The sequence below is a fragment of the Cupressus sempervirens genome, chromosome 5 (assembly GCF_028749045.1).
Source record: "Cupressus sempervirens isolate cs-2001-9-10 chromosome 5, ASM2874904v1, whole genome shotgun sequence".
NCBI classification, from domain to species: domain Eukaryota; kingdom Viridiplantae; phylum Streptophyta; class Pinopsida; order Cupressales; family Cupressaceae; genus Cupressus; species Cupressus sempervirens.
Window position 1 is genome coordinate 844711195 of NC_143122.1, and position 20511 is coordinate 844731705.

Sequence of the window (20511 nt, forward strand, 5' to 3'; positions counted from 1 at the left end):
ATTTCCTAAGTAACTGCCCCAAAGCTGTACACGTCAGCCTCTAGACTGGTCTTCCCCGTTATATAGCACTCTGGAGCTACATAACCCTGCGTGCCAGCCACCACGGTCGTATTGGAAGCTGCCTGATCACGCTCAATTAATCTTGCCAAACCAAAATTTGTGAAAAATCAAACTATTACAGTCATTGATTATTAATCTTCTATCGTAAATGATTATTAAACTGTTGAAAACAAATTCTCTGCTAATATCGAAAAATAACACAACTACAACTTCACTTAAAATACGGAAAGAAATGCACAACACAATCAACACAATATTTTCGGACAAATTGTCCCTGGAAAAAAACCCCTAAGGGAAAACCAGTTCTACAGATGAGGAATTATATTAAACTTCAGCAAATCAAGAGATACAAAATTCCTTGCCTCTCACTGGGAAAACTCCAACAACCTCCTAATTTCTCCCGCTGATATTCCCCACTGCTATCCCCACGCTAACACTGTGCCCTTGCTAACACTGCAAGACTGTTTGCTAACACTGCAAACTGCTTCACAAAAGCTTCTTTCCCTGTGCTAACACTGCACCCTTGCTAACACTGCAAGACTGTTTGCTAACACTGCAAACTGCTTCTCCAAAAGCTTCTTTGCATCCAAATGACCCAATGACCCCTTTCTATACTACTCCTGTTGGTAAACCAATGACCGAGATTAAATCTAACCAACGGCTGAGATTAAGACAACTCGACAGCCAATAATAGAATTGGTTGCAAAGTGTCCAAAAGGAATCACTAAAATTAGTAAATAATAACCATTTACTAATTTTTGGCAAGTGGAGAAACAGCTGTCCAAACCACCCATAAATACAACCGCTATTCATAGATAAGGACGAACAGCTGTCCAAGCTACCCATAAATAGTGCTGCTATTTCTAGGTCAGAAATAATAGCTGTCCAACTAACAATAATTAACACTCCCTCTTAGCGAGGAAGCTGTTCTGCATGACACCCATCTTATCTCTGAAGAAGATAAATTTGGCCTTTCCCAAAGCCTTCGTCAGAATGTCTGCTACCTGCTCATCTGTAGGTATGTATTGTAGTCGAACAACTCCCCTTTGTACACAATCTCTGATGAAGTTATATCTGATATCTATGTGTTTAGACCTATCATGAAACACTGGATTTTTAGATAACTTGATGCAACTCTGATTGTCACAATGTATCACAGTAGTCTTAACCTTCTGACCAAACAAGGCTACTAACAACTTCCGAAGCCATATAGCTTCACATGTTGCCATGCTAGCTGCTATGTATTTTGCTTCTGCTGAACTTAGAGCCACAGACTTCTGCTTCTTGCTGAACCAAGATACAACTCCTGATCCCAAGCTAAAACAACACCCTGAAGTGCTCCTTTTTTCTGTTGTACTTCCTGCCCAATCTACATCAGTATAGCCTATCAACCTGATACCTTCACCTCGAACATATCTGATCCCATACTCGACTATACCACACAAGTAACGTAGCACATGCTTAGCCGCTATCCAATGCATTCTCTTTGGTTCAACCATGAACTGACTAAGAGAGTTTATTGCAAATGCTGTATCTGGTCTAGTGTTGACCAAATACATAAGCGAACCAATCAACTATCTATATAAAGTGGGATCTACATCTTTCTCCTTAGATGTATCTACCTTCCTCCAATTCGTGATCATGGGTGTAGACATGGCTTTGCAATCCTCCATCCCGAATTTCTTCAAGATTTCAATGCAATATTTTCCTTGACCAAGGAAAATCTCCCCATCTGTCTGCCACACTTCCATGCCTAGAAAGTAGTGCATAAGTCCTAAATCCTTCATCTCGAACTCTTCTGCAAGGTTCCTCTTGCAATCCACTATTAGCCCTAGTGAACCTGTAAGAAATAGGCTGTCCACATAAAGAAAAAGAATGAGAATCTCACCCCTAACCATCAAGTAGTAGAGGTTAGCATTTGCTTCACTCTTCACAAAGTCCATTTTCTGCAAGTATGTATCAATGCGCTCATACCACGCTCTAGGAGCCTGCTTGAGTCCGTACAATGCTTTCTTCAATTTGCACATGTGGGTCTCTTTGTTGTGTGCTACAAAGCCTTCTGGTTGTTCTATGTATACCTCCTCCTTCAACTCACCATTGAGGAATGCTGTCTTGACATCCATTTGATGGATCTGACATCCCATCTGTGCTGCAAGTGAGATTACAGCTCGTATAGAAGTATACCTGGCAACTAGAGCAAATGTCTCCTCATAGTCTATTCCCTCCTTCTGAGAGAACCCCTTTGCCACACACCTAGCCTTGTATTTCTCGATGCTACCATCTGCACCGTGCTTTATCTTATAGATCCAGCGTGATCCAACTACAACCCTATCTGTTGGTCTAGGTACTACCTCCCACACATCATTCTGCATTATTGAAGAATATTCCTCAACCATAGCATCTCGCCATACCTGATGTTCTGCAGCTTCCTGATAGCTAGAAGGCTCACTATCTATCAACTGACTAACTAATGCCACATAGTCATTGAACTTGGCTGGTTGTCTTCGCTGTCTAGTACTCTTCCTAGGAGCTCCCACAAACTCCTAAGTATCCCTTTGTGTATCTGGAACTAGATGGTTCCTGCTGCCAACTATAGAGGATGAAATGTCAACCTCTAAGTCTTCTAGATGCATTTCCTGTTGCACCCGTTGCTCCATACTCTGTGAATCTTCACTAACTGAGTCTACACTCGTATTGGTAACTGTACTTGAGCTTTGATGCCTTTGACTTGGTCTTGGAGCTTCTGTTGGCTGCTCACTCTAATCATCTGCTGGCAAATCTCTGGATCTCTTGAATGCCTTGTCCTCCATGAACTTGACATCCCGTCTGACAATAACTCTTTTAGTCTCTGGAATGAAAATCCTATATGCCTTTGAGGTCTCACTGTACCCAACAAAGTACCCCCTCTCTGCAGTCTGATCTAACTTTGTACGTGTATCTCCAGGAATATGACAATATGCCAAACTCCCGAATATCCTGAAGTGACTAACATCTGGCTTCTTCCTTGTGAAAGCCTCCTCTGGTGTCATCTTCCCTAGCACCTTGTGTGGAACTCTATTCTAAATGTAGACTGTTGTATTACACGCCTCTGCCCATAAGTAATGGGGCATGTCCTGGTCATGTAGCATAGCTCTTTCTGCCTCCGATATAGAATGGTTCTTCCTCTCAGCAACTCCATTCTGCTGTGGATTGTAAGGAACAGTCCATTCTCTCTTGATTCCTTCTCTGGTGCAGAACTCATGGAAGACATTTTCTTTGTACTCGCCTCCATTGTCTGACCGAGGAACCTTTATCTTCTTTCCTGTCGAGTTCTCCACAAGAGCCTTGAACTCTTGGAATCGACTGAAAACCTCATCTTTAGTCTTCAAGAAGTATATCCAGGTCTTTCTAGAGAAGTCATCAGTAAAAGTAACATAGTACTGAGATTTCATTAACATTGGTCCACAAACATCTGAATGTACTAGATCAAGAACACCCTTAGATCTGGTGTCACTCCTTGAAAAAGATGCTTTCACAAACTTCCCCAACACACATCCCTTACATACATCGTCATGCTCTGTGCTCACCTCTAGAACACCTGTCACGGTCTCACGAAGCAATTTAAGTGCTCCATGATGAATATGGCCCAACCTCCTATGCCATAGCTCTCCAAGATCTCTAGGATTATTGTTGCTCATAAGTGCCTTAGGAGTATCAAACTGCAATCTATAAAGGCGACCACTCCTAACTCCAATAGTTATGGGTGATTTCCAATCCTTATGCTTAATCAACACATGTGTCCCTCTAAAGAGTACATTATACCCCCTATCCTGAAGAACAGATATAGAAATCAAATTCATACCTAAGCCCGACACATATAACACATCATGAAGAGGAATTATCTTTCCATTCTCCCTCTGAAACTGAACAGTCCCTTTCCCAATAGGGGTGAGTTTGGACAAGTTTACCATAGAAATCTGGATGTTGGTGTCCTCCTCCTTGTAACTGGAGAAGTACTCTCTAACTCCTGTCATATGAAATGACTCCCCACCATCTATATACCAAACACACTGTGAGGTTGAGCTAACCATACAAGCTATGAGTGCAAACTCATCTTCGATTCTACTGGAGAGTTCTTCTGCACTTGCTGAAGCTGCCACCTGCTTCTTACCCTTTTTCCTCTCTAGGAAATCACTAACATAGTGGCCAAACTCGTGACATCCAAAGCACTTGACCTTAGAAAGGTCCTTCTTCTTCTTTTCACTTTGTGAATTTGATCCTTTGCTAGATCCCTTCTTTGCTTTCCCTTTACCCGCTAGGGCAACGTTCTCTTGTTCCACCTCATTTTTCTGACTCTTGTTGGCCCCATTGACAAGACTTAGTCTAAACTCCTCCTGAGTGAAATCAGTCCATAGTCGATCCCAACTCGGTAAAGTATCGCGTCCACTAACAACTTGAACAAAGACAATCCATTGTTTAGTAAACCCATTTAGGGCTATTCTCACTAGCTCATCATCACTAGGGCTATCTCCAATAGCTGCTAACTCATCCTTGACAAGTCTGAGCCTGGTGAGGTAACTTGTGATGTCTTCTCCCTGATTCATCCGGGTATTCTTTAGCTTCTCTCTGAGAATCAACTTCCTGTTAGTGGTAGCATTCTGGTACAGATTTAGAATGGTGTCCCACATCTTCTTTGCTGTATCTAGCTCCGAGATATGTGGAATAATATGATCCTTGACACCATCAAGGATAATCCTCCTCGCTTTGGCATCATCCTTCCTATATGCTGCAAGCTGTGTTGCATCTGTTGGTACAGGTACACCACTGGTAGCATAATCCTTGATACCATTCTCTTCCAACAATAAAGAAATTCTGGCCTTCCAGACACAAAAATTTGAGGCACCATCCAATCTATCCTGATCTCTCAAACCAGCTGAAGCCATCTCAAGGGTTTAAAGCAATAATAAATCTAAAGAGATCAAAATTTCTTTCCTAGGGAAAAACTCTTCTACCCTTAACAATGCTCTGATACCATATGAAAAATCAAACTATGCAGTCATTGATTATTAATCTCCTATCATAAATGATTATTAAACTGCTGAAAACAAATTCTCAGCTAATATCAAAAAATAATGCAACTACAACTTCACTTAAAATATGGAAAGAAATGCGTAACACAATCAACATAATATTTTCGGACAAATTGTCCCTGGAAAAAAACCCCTAAGGGAAAACCAGTTCTACAAATGAGTCAAATTATATTAAACTTCAGCAAATCAAGAGATACAAAATTCCTTGCCTCTCACTGGCAAAACTCTGACAACCTCCTAATTTCTCCCGCTGATATTCCCCACTGCTATACCCACGCTAACACTGCGCCCTTGCTAACACTGCAAGACTGTTTGCTAACACTGCAAACTGCTTCACAAAAGCTTCTTTCCCTGCGCTAACACTGCGCCCTTGCTAACACTGCAAGACTGTTTGCTAACACTGCAAACTGCTTCTCCAAAAGCTTCTTTGCATCCAAATGACCCAATGACCCCTTTCTATACTACTCCTGTTGGTAAACCAACGACCGAGATTAAATCTAACGAACGACTGAGATTAAGACAACTCGACAGCCAATAATAGAATTGGTTGCAAAGTGTCCAAAAGGAATCACTAAAATTAGTAACTAATAACCATTTACTAATTTTTGGCAAGTGGACAAACAGCTGTCCAAACCACCCATAAATACAACCGCTATTCATAGATAAGGACGAACAGCTATCCAAGCTACCCATAAATAGTGTTGCTATTTCTGGGTCAGAAATAATAGCTGTCTAACTAACAATAATTAACAAAATCTCCCACCTTGGCATTAAAATAGGAATCGAACATTATGTTGCTTGCCTTTATGTCTCGATGGATGACACGGTGGTCTCATTCTTCATGTAGATAAACGAGAGCAGACGCTATATCATAGGCGACACTGTATCTTTGGTCCCACTGCAGAGTATCCTTCTCCTTCCAAAAAATGTGTCTATCCAGACTCCCATTTGGCAAATATTCATAGACAAAAAGTAATTCTCCCATTTGATGGCACCATCCTAAAAGCCACACAAGGTTACGGTGTCTCAGCCTGCTGATCGTTTGAATTTCAGAAACATACTCCTTTCTTCCTTGTCTCAAATCTTGCGCTATTCGTTTGATAGCCACCACCTCTCCGGTGCAGGGCAGGATGCCTTTGTAAATGCTGCCGAAGCCTCCATGCCCAAGCTTTTCTTTCTCGCAAAAATTTCATGTTGCAGTACTAAGATCGACATAGGAAAAGCTTTGGGGGCCACGAGGACAGCATTCGTCAAGCTCTGGATCACTCTCTTCCCTCACCTCGCCTCCTCTTTTGTTTTTTCAAAAATACTGCGACCACCTAACTATTATATAGCCACATAAGACAACGACAACGAACAACAGACATATCAAAAAAACTTGGACAATAAATCTTCTTTTATCGTGATTTGTAGTTCCATCCACAGCAGCTCAGACTTCCCACGAATGGTTAGAAGAAAAATTCCAAACTCTCACCACGTGTCTCAGTGAAGTGTCCTGTGGAAGCCGACAAGCCAACCTTGATGTTTTCTGGTAGATAGTCACGCAGACCTATTATACAATTAAACAGAGGCCTTTTAGATTTATAAGAAACATTGGTGTTGTTTGGATTACAAGAGAGAAAGACACACAAACTCTTTTCTACGCCATCATAATCCACCCAGGCATCCCATGGTTTACTGTTTAATAGATACAAGTTGCAAGAGGTATTGAATAGTCTGGGGTTGTTGAGAGAAACAATCAACTTTGAGAATATACTATTGATATCAATCTCAACATGATTATCATTGGGATCCATTTCGTTGTTGTGAGTGTCAAACTCCAGGGCAACCACGGGATGGGGAGATCCATTATAGGTTTCCACATTGAATAAGCTGAAACCTCCGCCTGAACCGTTCTCTGGTTGTTCCAACTCGAGAGGTGCCAAGAAAATGCAAGCTTGTCTCCATGATTGTCATAAATATTGTTGTTCATGTTAATAACGAATTGGAAATGGGTAGAAAAATTAGCCAGAACCTGAGGATCTGTCCCATAGGGGAATAGATTTATTATAAAATGCCCAGTCATTGCTCCCACCTAGCCTACCCGATGCTTCATTTTTAGTAAGCTGCTGTAAAAGTTAGAAAAGCAATAAAATACGCAAACAAGAATGCAAAAATAGAGTACACAGATTTATCATGGTTCGGCCAATAAATCCTACATCCACATTGAGCAGGAGAATATATTATTTAATCTAGAACTACATCCACAAGTTACAGCGAATAGAATATATAAAAGAGCTTCAAGGGAGACTCTTGAATGTCAGTAGAAGAATTGAAGAGACAGAGTCTCTTGGAGGGAATAATGAAAAATGGCTGAGCTTCATATCCCCAACAATCCAACCACTGCTGTAACAAGCTATTCCCCTACTCTAAGCCTTGCTATCACATGCTAGAAATGCTGAGAGAAGCTTGGCAAAACTCAAACTTCTCCCGTGTTACAACCTTCGTGAGAAATGTTGAGAGAAGCTTGGAAAAACTCAAACTTCTCTCGTGTTACAACGTTCATGAGGGCATCAACTGGATTTAATTTTGTGTCAATCTTGATGACTTGAAGTTTTCCTTCTTTAACCACATGCTGAATGTAATGATAACATAAGTCAATGTGCTTCGAGCATCGCTAAGATGTATGATGCTTGCTCATGAATATAGCACTATTGTTGTCATAGAAAAGGTTAAAATTTTATTCTTGCAAACGCAATTCTTTTTACAAAATCTGCAACCATACCATCTCTTTGGCCCCCTCGGAGAGAGCCATGTATTCAGCTTCAGCAGATGATTGAGCGACTGAATGTTGCAATCTAGAGCCCCAATTGATCACTGCACCAACAAATGTGAAAGCATAACCTGAGGTAGATCTCCACTTGTCTAAATCACCACCAAGATCTGAATCTACGAACCCTTGCAATGCTGGCTTATCTGTTCCAAAACATAAAGAGAAAGTAGAGGTGTCTTTAAGATACCGAAGAATCCATTTAACTACCTCCCAATGAGGCTTGCCAAGATTACTCATAAACTAGCTAACTACTCCCACTGCATGAGCAATATCTAGACATGTAGAAATCATAGCATACATAATGCTACCAACTGCTGAAGTATAAGGGATTCCCTTTATGAATTTTGTATCCTCATGTGTTGTAGGACACATTTTAGTAGTCAAATGAAAATGAGATGCTAGAGGGACACAAATTGGTTTGGCATTTAGCATGCCAACTTTGTCCAATACCTTCTCAATGTATTTCTTTTGAGATAACCAAAGTTTCCTTGTGGATCTATCCCATGAAATGGTCATCTGAAGTATCCTCTTAGCTGCCCCCAAATCTTTCATTACAAATCTGCTTGCCAAATGCTTATTCAATTCATGAACAATCTTCATACTAGTTTTGGCAACTAGCATATCATCCACATATAGTACAAGAATTATAAATTCACCTATGAGCAATTGTTTATAATAAACACATGGATCAGCCTCTAAGCATATGAACTTGTGCTCAACCATAAACTTATCAAATTTCTTGTACCATTGCCTTGGGGCCCACTTCAGTCTGTACAAGCTTCTCTTCAATCTGCAATAAAGATGCTCCTTTCCTTTTTTTACAAAGTCTTCTAGTTGCATCATATAAAGTTCTTCATCTACATCACCATGTAGGAATGTAGTGTTGACATCCAACTGCTCTAGCTCAAGATCCCATGTAGCTACCAAGCCTAGAATGGCTCTAATAGTAATCATCTTGAATACTAGGGAGAAGATCTCATTGAAGTCGATGCCCTATAGTTATCCATATCTTTTGACCACTAATCTGGCCTTATAACAAACCTTGCCGCCATCTTCTTCCTTTATTTTATACACCCATTTGTTCTTTAGAGATTGCCTATTAGGTGGTAAAGGCACCAAATCTCAACTCTGATTTGTTATCAAAAAATCCATTTCCTCCCTCATGGCATCTAGCCATTTTTGTGAATCTGAAGTTATATAAGCAACTTTGTAATTTGTAGGATCTAATTGATCAAACACTAGTAAGGACAGTTCTGCCTCCTTTGCAACTAACAACTCATAATTAGAGAACTTTGCTGAAAGTTTTCTCTATCGAGATGATCTTCTGAGTCCTTGAGCAATTTTAGAATTTTGAGGATTAGTATTTTCCTCATTCCTATGGAGTGCACTTGAATTAGAGTTATTTCCCTCTAAATTGCTAACTACAGCTCCTTTCCACATGTTCTAGATGTTTATCAACATGGGTTAAGAGCTATCAAATGGCTTTGCAATTGCTGGTTGAATAGCAGTTGAGGGAGGCAAAGTAGCTACTACAACTACTGGCACATTGTCTCCACATGGGGAAGAAAAGTCCACACGTGAAGGGGGGAACATAACCCCCTCAACTTCTGTTATTATTTATTACAGCAGTATCTATTGTTAGACCAGCATATGAAGAGTTTGAAGTACTTGGAAATACCACATTTGGTGTGTAGTCATCATGTTTATTAGGAAAAATAGATGTTCAGTGCCATCTGTAATGTCTTTTTCACTTGAATTAGATGTAACAGAGATTGGTGAAAATAAAGTCGCAGGAGAAATGAACTATTGACTTCCACTAGTATATGTCTTTGAGTCATTGTTTTTCAAAATAATTGTGGGCACAAATTCTTCCTCTAATGTTTATTATAGCTGCCAACCTAGAAATGTCTTCTCATTGAAGACAAAATCTCTGCTCCTGATGATTTCCTTCTCTTTGCGATCCCAAATATGAAACCCATATTGATCCTCACCATAGCCCATGAAGATACCCCGCTATGATTTAAAATCCAACTTGGTTCTTTTTTCTTTTGGCACATGGAAAAATACTTCACACTCGGATGTGAGAATATGAAATTCTTTTGCCTAACCATTCCTCCTTTGGAATTCCAAAGTCCAATCATGATGAGGGACTCTGATTAATGAGATACACCACTATGTTGCATGCCTTAGCCCAAAATTCCTTACTCAAGCTGGCATTAGAGAGCATACATTGAGCTCTCTCAAGAATTGTTCTATTTAACCTTTCTGATGCTCCATTTTCTTGTGGAGTAACTGGAACAACCTTTATTTGATGGATACCATTATTTGCATAAAAAGAATCAAATTATGAGGAGCAAAATTCTCCTCCATTATTACTTTTTAGACACTTAATCTTCTGTCTACTTTACTTTCCAACAAGGCCTTTAAAAACTTTAAATTTAGAGAAAACTTCTAATTTCCTAGAGAGCGTATAAATCCAAAATTTCCTTGTACAATCATCTAGAAAAGTAATGAAATAATTAGCTCTACCAAGAGAGGTTACCTCAATGGGTCCAAAGACATCTGTGTGAACAAGCTCCAAGGGTGTGCCCTTCTTCTCACTACATTGAGTCCTTTCTGACTGATGTGCCCAAGCACTTGATGCCAAAGCTTTGAGTTATGTCCACCATTGTCATAGTAGCTCCCACTTCACTATTACTTTCTAGAATATATAAACTCCCAACTTTATCTCCTTTTTCAACTATCAAAGATCCCTTTGTTATCTTCCATGTATTAGGATTGAAGAATGTATGATAGCCTTGAGTATGAAGTTGAGAAATGGAAATTAGATTTCTCTTCAATTTTGGAGCATTTCGAAAATCTTTTAAAAGCCATTACCCTCCTCCATGTGATGGTAATAAAATATCACTTTTCTCAATAATGTCACAAGCATTATTGTCACCGAAATAAACTTTCCCAAATTCACCTTCATTATAATTTGTGAACAACTTCGTGCATAAGAAAGCATGAAAGGATTCCCTGGAATCAAGTACCCATGATTCTGAAATAGTATCACTTGCAGCAAGAACTAAAATCCTTGGTTCATACTTCTCATAAGCAATGTTAGCTTGACTATCCCACACCTTATCTTGTGCCCTTTTTAAAGCAAGACAATTTTTCTTTGAGTGGCCTGGTTTGCCACAAAACCAACAATCCCCTTTGCTTTCTTTTGAATCTGTCCCTTTTGCAAACTTCAATCTTCCTCTATTGTTGGAGTTTCTACATCTTTGATGACTCCTTCCTCTATTGTCAATTCTTACTGTTGTTGAGGCTTTACCAGATGAGGGAACATCACTCTTTCTTCTAATGTCTTCACCGAGAAGAGTAGCTGCAACTTCATCAAAAAATAACTTTTTCTTATTGGGAAGCGATGTGCTTATGGCTGTTACAACTCCATCCCAACTGGATGGAAGAGAACATAACAATAAGATAGCTTTGTTTTCATCACTTCATGGCATGCCCACCAAATTTTCTTAACTGATCAGAGTATTAAACTCATTGAGATGATTTGCTATATTACCACCATCCTTCATTTTGAGACTATAGAGTTTCTTAATGATGAAAACCTTCCTTGCAACAAACACCATTACATAAGTAGTTCTTAGCTTGTCCCAAACTACCTTTGTTGTTGTTTTTGTTGCAACATTAAGGAGCACATTTTCAAATAGTGAAAGAAGAATTGTTGCTCTTGCCTTCTTGTCCATTTTTTTCGAATCCTCATTAGACATCATGTCTAGTTGCTTCCATTTCCCCTCTAAAGCAAGTGCCAGATCTTGTTTAATTAATAGCGACTCCATTTCCACCTTCCATAGGCCAAAACTTTTTCCTATAAATTTCTACACTTTGACCTCCTCCAAGATCCTAGAATTTCAACCCTAAATTCTAAATAGCAATACCTTGCTCTGATACCAATTGTAAAAGTTAGAAAAGCAATAAAATGCATAAACGATAATGCAAAAGTAGAGTACACAGATTTATTATTGTTCAAACAATAAAGCCTATGTCCATACTAAGCAGGAGAATATATTATCTAATCAAGAAATACATCCAAAAGTTACAATGAATACAATATATAAAAGAGCTCCAAGGGAGACTCTTGAATGTCAGTAGAAGAATTGAAGAGATAGAGTCACATCGAGGTCTTCGTCAATGTGTGAAGAGCACAAACATTAAAACAAAAATTATTTCAGATATTTTTCCATATGAAAATACCACCAAAACCCATAAAAGATGTAACATTTTGATACAATATTTCATGTGACGTTGCATTTCTATCTTGTTAGATGGATAAACAAATGCAACGTTTAAGAAGTTCTTGAAAATGGATGAGAAGGAAAAGAATGGTGATTTTTACAAACTGGGCCAAATTAAGGTTATCTAGTGAGATGTTCTTTCATGCATTCATGAGTACTTTATCTTAGATGGTAGAGCTAAACATGTTCACAAAGTTCATTTTGTGTTTCTAAACCATTTTAGGCACAAAGATAGAATCTCATTTCCTTTTTATTTGAGATTTTCTTTGCTCCATAGTCTCCAAGCTCATAGAAAAGAAGAAACCCACTTGATTTTTCAAGAAGGATTAATTTTACTAATTGAGAATTACTGTAAGAACAAGGCTATTGTGTCTTCCCCTCCTTTTGAGAAAAAGAAGGGCTCTGTGAGTGAAACCTACTCTAGGAATAGTAAAGGAGAGGAAGGGGTTAGTAGATGAGGAGGAGAACAGAGATGTGGTTGCAAGATTCAGTTGACCTATTGACTGTTCTAGTTTATCGAGCCAACTATGAGGAAGAAATGTTTTCTTGCATGATCCAATCTTCATAATCGATTCCAACCACTCTCCAATGAATGTCATGCCTAGTGAATGAAGGAAAATACTCCACCACTTCTAGTTTTATCCATCTACTTGGTTAGAGTGAATTAATGGTGTTGTTCTATCTTCTCAAGGATTTGATTTGGAAAAATATTAGATTTCATTATATTTGAATCTATGTCAAGATCAAATTTTTTCTAGAACTCTATGATTATTCTCTGAGCATTTAAGATAGTAGTTATGGAGTAACTTGATTAGAAATATCTTAGTTATGCCTAAACTATAAAGGAAAATTTTGTAATCTTTGTAAGGGTTGATCTTGTTAGTTTGTGGTGAATGATCAAGGAAGTACTAGACATACTTAATAAATTCTTTGGGGTTTGGGGTAGCACCTAGAAAAAAAAAATTGGGTTGTGGCAGACGTTGTGGTTGATGTATGGCTAACATATGGTGGACATATTGTAACCTTAAAGTGGCATAAAAATACTTGTATAAAAGGTCCTAGGGTTAGGGATTATTTCATTGTGGTGATGCAAAATTGGTTCTTGTGGCAGTATTGAGTTGTAAGGGATTACAGATTATAATCAAGTTGTAATCACTAGATTGTAATAATATCAAACTTTCTATTTGGTGGACATAGCCCAGGGATTGAGTGCACCACTTTAAATCTTGTTGTCTTGTGTTCTTTTCTATGTGATCTATTGTTTTCTATTATTGGTTATATTTGCACGTAATTGTTATTTCTATCTAAGGTTTAATGGTAACAAGTGGTATCAAAGTTAGGTTGTTTTTAACTTATCCTATGTAGGAAAGTCTCACGGTTGAGTGGGAGTGATGGAAGACAAGGGTAAGCTAAGGGTTCATAGGTGCAAGGGTAGAACTTTAAGTTATGGAAGATGCAAATGGAAGACTATCTTAATCAAAATGATTAATGGAAGCCGTTGGAAGGCAAAATCAAGAATCAAGGATCTATGACAAATTATATGTTTTACAATTTTTAAAATTTATTTAAATAAATAATTTGTTCTCGAGAAATATATTAGTATAAAATTATGATTTAGTAAAATTAATATTCAAAATATTTTAACAAGAATAAAAAATGTAGTAGTAGATGGGTTCAACATTGTTTTTAGATTTGATCTTGTAAGATTTTAAATCTTTATATAAGTGTTGCAATCTATGAACTATCATCATCATGTTGAAGAGTAGTAGATAGATTTTAGATCAACTAATTATATAGTATGGTTCATGTGAACTATTATCATGATGTTAAATAAAAGTAGATGAAGTTTATATCAATTATAGCTCCTACAAACTAATATTAAGATTTTCAACAAAAGTAGAAGAATTTTGAATCAACTAATTATATGCTATAGGTCCTATGAACTATTATTGTACTACTAAATAAAAGAAGATGGATTTGAGATTAGCTAATTGTACTATTATAGGTTTTATCAACTAATATCATGATATTAAATAGTAGTAGAATAATTTAGATAAGCTAATTATACATCATGAAGAAATTTAAATCTTATACTTTAAGGAAACTCTTTAATAAAAATAGGAGTTGTTTTTTTAAGAAATAGAAAATTGATTTGAAACCAATCCATTATATAGTTTATCAAACATCCAAGTTTAGATAAATAAACATAGATACACGTGTACAATTATAATTAATTTATATATTTATAATGCATGATACATTAATTTTTAGTAATGAGTAGTAATCTTTTTAATAGATAGATCATTTTTAATATATAAAATTTTAGATTATACTATTTTTCATGTTATATTGATTGATCAATATTATTGTATTGTTGTTATGCATATTTTGAGAATAGACATATGGGAAAATAATTTTTTATTGCTTGATAATAAAAGAAAGTTTAAAATTATAGGTATCATTTAGCTATGTATTTTTAAAAAACAAAATTTATGAAAAAATAATTCTTAAAAACTTTGTTAGAATAGAAACTACATGGTCTCTACCTTATCTTGTGATGTATGTAAGAAGTAGGTCCTAGGCCTTGATATAATCTCTTGTGTCATGCTTTTTTGGGCAATACATTGATGCAAGAATTCAATGCTGATTCTCCAAATCTTTCTTAGCAATTGATGTCTTTTCTACCTCATCTTCAAATTTTTTTGTGTCACTTTAAGATGTCCAAACTTATAAAATAACATATCTATGCCAATTTTTAAAATAGATATTTGACTAATAGCATAATATAAAGTAGATCTTTTTTTCTACTTGGTTTTGTTATCATCCCCCCTACACAACATCCAATGGATTCACAACAATAAAATAAGCTTCTCTAACTATGGACAAGATGGGCCAGCCAATGATAACATACAATCAACCTACTGTGTTTAATTGTCATACAAATAAGCAAGAAGAACATAAGTGCATATTAGAAATGACCTTTTAAGTTGTTTTAGGACCATAAAATGCATTTTTTTATTTAAAAGAACATTAAATGTTTTACACATTCTTTCGAAACCTTTGGACACGAGTTTCCTACGAAAGAGCATGGTTTTTCCAGCATATGGAGCAACCATATGGGCTACTATTCTATCTCCTATTTTTTCCTATCATGGGACCCCAAATACATGGATCCAAGGGGTTTCTAGATTTCTCTATCGATATATATTAAGAGAAGAAAATAAATCTAGCCTTTATGGATTCATCATAAATCATAATATGATCATCTACAAGGAAAGGCCTCTAACTTACATCTTTCTTAGTTTTTCTAGAATTTAAAATTTGCCTTCTTTATTAGCAAATGATTATATTGTAAAACCCTCTTAGCAATATCATAATTTGACTTTCTATGGAAAATTTTTCCTCATTATCAATGATTACGTTCTTGTAATTCAATTGACATGTATTTTCTTCTCCTTTGCACAGGTTGCTAGGATCCTTTTATTTACAAGAATTCATTTCTTTTCTTTAGTTTCTTCTATTCTATTACTTTAAAAGATTTTGTTGATCTTGATGGAGCCTACACTTTTACAAAATTAGAGCTCCCATCTTAGCACAATGATTCAAATTATAACAAAAATTGGACATTAAGCATGGAGAAAACATCAAATGTAGAAATGATTCATGAAGTTCATGATGCAGGTAAGAAACTACATGGTCTCTACCTTGTCTTGTGATGTATGTAAGAAGTAGGTCTTAGGCCTTGATATAATCTCTAACATTTTGTTCAAATTTTCTCAAATTTATAAATTTCAACCTTATATTAAAATAGATTAGAAAAGTTCAATTAGATCTATCAACTAAGTCTGAAAGATTAATACACATTTAAATGAAATGATGCATCAGGAAATTTAAATTTTATATTTAAGAATGTCTTTAATTTTTATAAATTTTATTCTACTTATAAATCTCAATTTTAACATTTATCAAAATATGAAGAAAATAAAAAACAATATTTCATGAAATGTTATCTATTTTCTCCTTAATATTTGAAGTTAGGTTCTACTATTAAATTTTTAAATCAAAGATTAGAAAATTATATAAGTAATATTAAGAAGATATAAGTTTTTTGTTAAAAGAAATTAAATGCGTAGAATTATGTCAATAAGAAAGAATCAAACAAATCTTCTTCTCTTTCAAATACCAATTTATTGCTATATATGCATAGCTTAACTCTTGTCATTTTGATACTGACCATTTTTTATCCTTACATTATAGATATCAGAAAAAAATTAACTATGGATGCTCAACAAAATAATTCTGAGAACACTATCACAAGCTCACTTCTTCCAAACGACTTGGTGCAATCAAGCCAAATTGTTCAAACTTATTTGGATAGATTGGGAACAATCATTTCTGAGTCTTGTAAAAAAATTACAGATGAAATTCATAATGTGAGCTTTCATGTTCGAGGCATCCAAGATTCTCAAATCTTTTAGATGGGACAATATACAAAGGAAATTCATGATGCATGGAAGAAATCATTTGGGTTCTTTAAATTTATGAAAGACATCTGCTATGATGAAGAGCACATGGATGGCGAAAATAACCTTTTCCTCACTGATGAATTCCACATGTTTTTGCATCACTATAATGGAGTCTAGGAGTCATATTATTTGACATTATCATTTTTTTTTATTAATTTGTTTCTTCAACTTATCAATTTTGATGACCGTATGTTATTTTTCCTTTGTCTTAAATAAATTTAGTATTATACATACAAGAGTATTTGGTATTTAGTATATTTGTAGATCTTATCTACACAAAAAAGTTCCTCCTATATGTATTTGTGAATTGTTAAATTATTAATTAGAAATGAATAAATATCTATCTTATCTAAAGTGCAATGCCACTAAATTAATGTGATATTTTAAACCAATTTTATAAAAACAATTTACTAAATCTACTATTTTTTTAATGTTTGGTTACAAATTTATAAATCAAGTATGAATTTCCAATCGGATCAAGAAAGAAGACAATACCAAATGGAGCAACAAAGAGTATACCAGAGAGATTATCGTAGACGACGACAAGAACAAATGACACAAGCTGAAAGAGAAGAAGAAAGAAGAAGGAAAAATGAAGTCCGACGACTAAATTATGCTAGAAGAAGGGCAGGATTGCTAATACAAGAATTGGAATTACAAAATAGGGATAGAATTACTCGTCAACAAACATCTGATGAAGTATCTCATTTTGAAACACAAGGGAGACATGAAGTTGATTTTGAATCAAGTGAGAGGTACAATCAAGCATTACCTATATTTGTGGAAATGAGTCACCAGAATGAAAATTCAAGAACAACAGAGCGTGTTGCTGAAACACCTCATCCTACAAGCCAAAATAGGATAAATTTAGGTGGATAAGGAAATAGAGAAAATATACAAAACCCAACTGTATTTCTTAAGGATAATTTCAATAGATCCCAAATGAAGTTCAGACAACAACTGGATAGCTTGAAAATGACACAGATGTGTTATATTTGTCAGGAATGCTATCTACGAATGAAAGTGGTTCGTACATCAGAAGGTCCAATATGCAATAGATGTTGAAAGAAAAGGGAAACAATTGTGTTCTTCAAGGCTGTGATCAATCGACCGCCTTCTGCAGGCCATTTCTAGTGTAACCGCCAAAAGCTGTACACATCAGCTTCTGGACTGGTTTTCCCTATTATGTAGCACTCTAGAGCAACATACCCCCGCGTGCCCGCCACCATGGTTGTATGGGAATCCTCCTATTCACGTTCCATCAGTCTCGCCAAACCAAAATCACCCAACTTGGCATTGAAATCAGAATCCAACATTACGTTGCTTGCCTTCACGTCTTGATGAACGACACGCTGGTCCCACTCTTCGTGGAGATAAACAAGAGCAGAGGCAATGTCACAGGCGATACTATATCTTCAGCTCCAATCCAGCTTATCCTCCTCTTCCCCAAAACTGTGTTTATCCAGACTCCCATTTGGCAAGTACTCATAGACAAGAATTAACTCTCCCTTTTTGTGGCACCAACCTAAAAGCCGCACAAGATTACGGTGTCTCAACCTGCTAATTGTTTGAACTTCGAAGACATACTCCTTTCTTCCTTGTCTCGATCCTTGAGCTATTCTTTTCATAGCCAGCGCGTCCCCTGTGTCGGGCAAGATTCCTTTGTAAACGCTTGTTGAAGCCGCCTTGTCCAAGCTTTTCTTTCTCGCAGAAATTTCTTGTCGCGGCACTGAGCTCGGCGTAGGAAAAGCTTCAAGGGCCATGAGAACAGCATTCGTCTAGCTCTGGATCGCTCTTTTCCCTAGCCTTACCTTCTCTTCCCCTTTTTCAAAAATACTGCCACCAGCGAACAACTATGAAGCCACATAGGACCACAACAACGAACAACACGCATATCAAATAAACTTTCACAGAAAATCTGTTTGCATTTCCATTTCTAAGTAATTCACCAGGAGGTCCGACTTCCCACGAATATTTAGATGTAAAATTCCAAACTTTTACGGTGTGCGTCTCTATGTACTCTCCAATGGCAGCCAAGAAGCCAATCTTGATGTACTCTGGTAGAGAGTTGCTCAAATCTATTGTGTGGTTAAATAGAGGGATTTTGGGTTTAGAAGAATTATACCAGAGAAAGAAGTGCAGAACCTTTTCTACACCGTCATAATCCACCCAAGCGTCCCATGTCACGTTTGTGAGATTTTGGTCTGTAGAGCGATTGAATAGACTAGATATATTGAGCAGAAAAATCAACTTCAAAAAAATGCTATTGACGTTGATCCCAACATGATTGTCATCAAGATCCCAATCATTGTTGTATGTATCAAACTCCACAGCAACCATCTGATAAGATGATTGTTTAAAGCTTTCCTCATTAAACAAGCCAAGAAATCCACCATAAGAAATCTCTCTCTCTTCTTAGGTTTTCCATGCCTCATTCATAATGTCACGAGGGGTTTTCTTTGCTTTCCCCTTTCCAAATATCTTGTCTCATGGTGTTGGATCTTGAAGCTTTCTCTCTCCTATCTTATGGTAATATCTTTTCATGCATTAAATCACTTAGATTCTTTCCTGATTTTTGGTTATTTCCATATTTCTTTTTCCATTTCTAACAAGATGGGTTCAACATTGTTTTTAGATTCGATCTTGTAAGATTTTAAATATTTATATAAGTGTTGCATTCTATGAACTATCATCATCATGTTGAAGAGTAGTAGATAGATTTTAGATCAACTAATTATATAGTATGGGTCATGTGAACTATTATCATGATGTTAAATAAAAGTAGATGAGATTTATATCAATTATAGCTCCTACAAACTATTATTTATATTTTCAACAAAAGTAGAATAATTTTTAATCAACTAATTATATGCTATAGGTCCTATGAAGTATTATTGTACTATTAAATAAAAGTAGATGGATTTGAGATTAGCTAATTATACTATTATAGGTTTTATCAACTACTATCATGATATTAAATAGTAGTAGAATAATTTAGATAAGCTCATTATACATCATGAAGCAATTTAAATCTAATACTTTAAGGAAACCCTTTAATAAAAATAGGAGTTGTTTTTTTAAGAAATAGAAAATTGATTTGAAACCAATCCATTATATAGTTTATCAAACATCCAAGTTTAGATAAATAAACATAGATACACATGTACAATTATAATTAGTTTATATATTTATAATGCATGATACATTAATTTTTATTAATGAGTAGTAATCTTTTTAATAGATAGATCATTTTTAATATATAAAATTTTAGATTATACTATTTTTCATGTTATATTGATTGATCAATATTATTGTATTGTTGTTATGCATCTTTTGAGAATAGACTTATGGGAAAACAATTTTTTATTGCTTGATAATAAAAGAAAGTTTAAAATTATAGGTATCATTTAGTTATGTATTTTTAAAGAACAAAATTTATGAAAAAATAATTCTTAAAAACTTTGTTAGAATAGAAACTACATGGTCTCTACCTTGTCTTGTGATGTATGTAAGAAGTAGGTCCTAGGCCTTGATATAATCTCTAACATTTTGTTTAAATTTTGTCAAATTTATAAATTTCAACCTTAATATTAAAATAGATTAGAAAAGTTCAATTAGATCTATCAACTAAGTCTGAAAGATTAACACACATTTAAATGAAATGATGCATCAGGAAATTTAAATTTTATATTTAAGAATGTCTTTTAATTTTTATAAATTTTATTCTACTTATAAATCTCAATTTTAACGTC

The 20511-nt window shown here is 35.8% G+C and overlaps 1 protein-coding gene and 1 pseudogene across 1 annotated transcript; both read right to left on the reverse strand.

Moving 5' to 3' along the window:
- Nucleotides 1-5: 5 nt before the first annotated feature.
- Nucleotides 6-18522, reverse strand: LOC149558543 (uncharacterized; annotated as a pseudogene).
- A 64-nt stretch (nucleotides 18523-18586) lies between these two features.
- LOC149558544 (seed lectin-like) lies at nucleotides 18587-19099 on the reverse strand. The gene has a single exon (XM_089830904.1). It carries the CDS (start codon nucleotides 19097-19099, stop codon nucleotides 18587-18589), a length of 513 nt encoding a protein of 170 aa, XP_089687030.1.
- Nucleotides 19100-20511: the final 1412 nt, after the last annotated feature.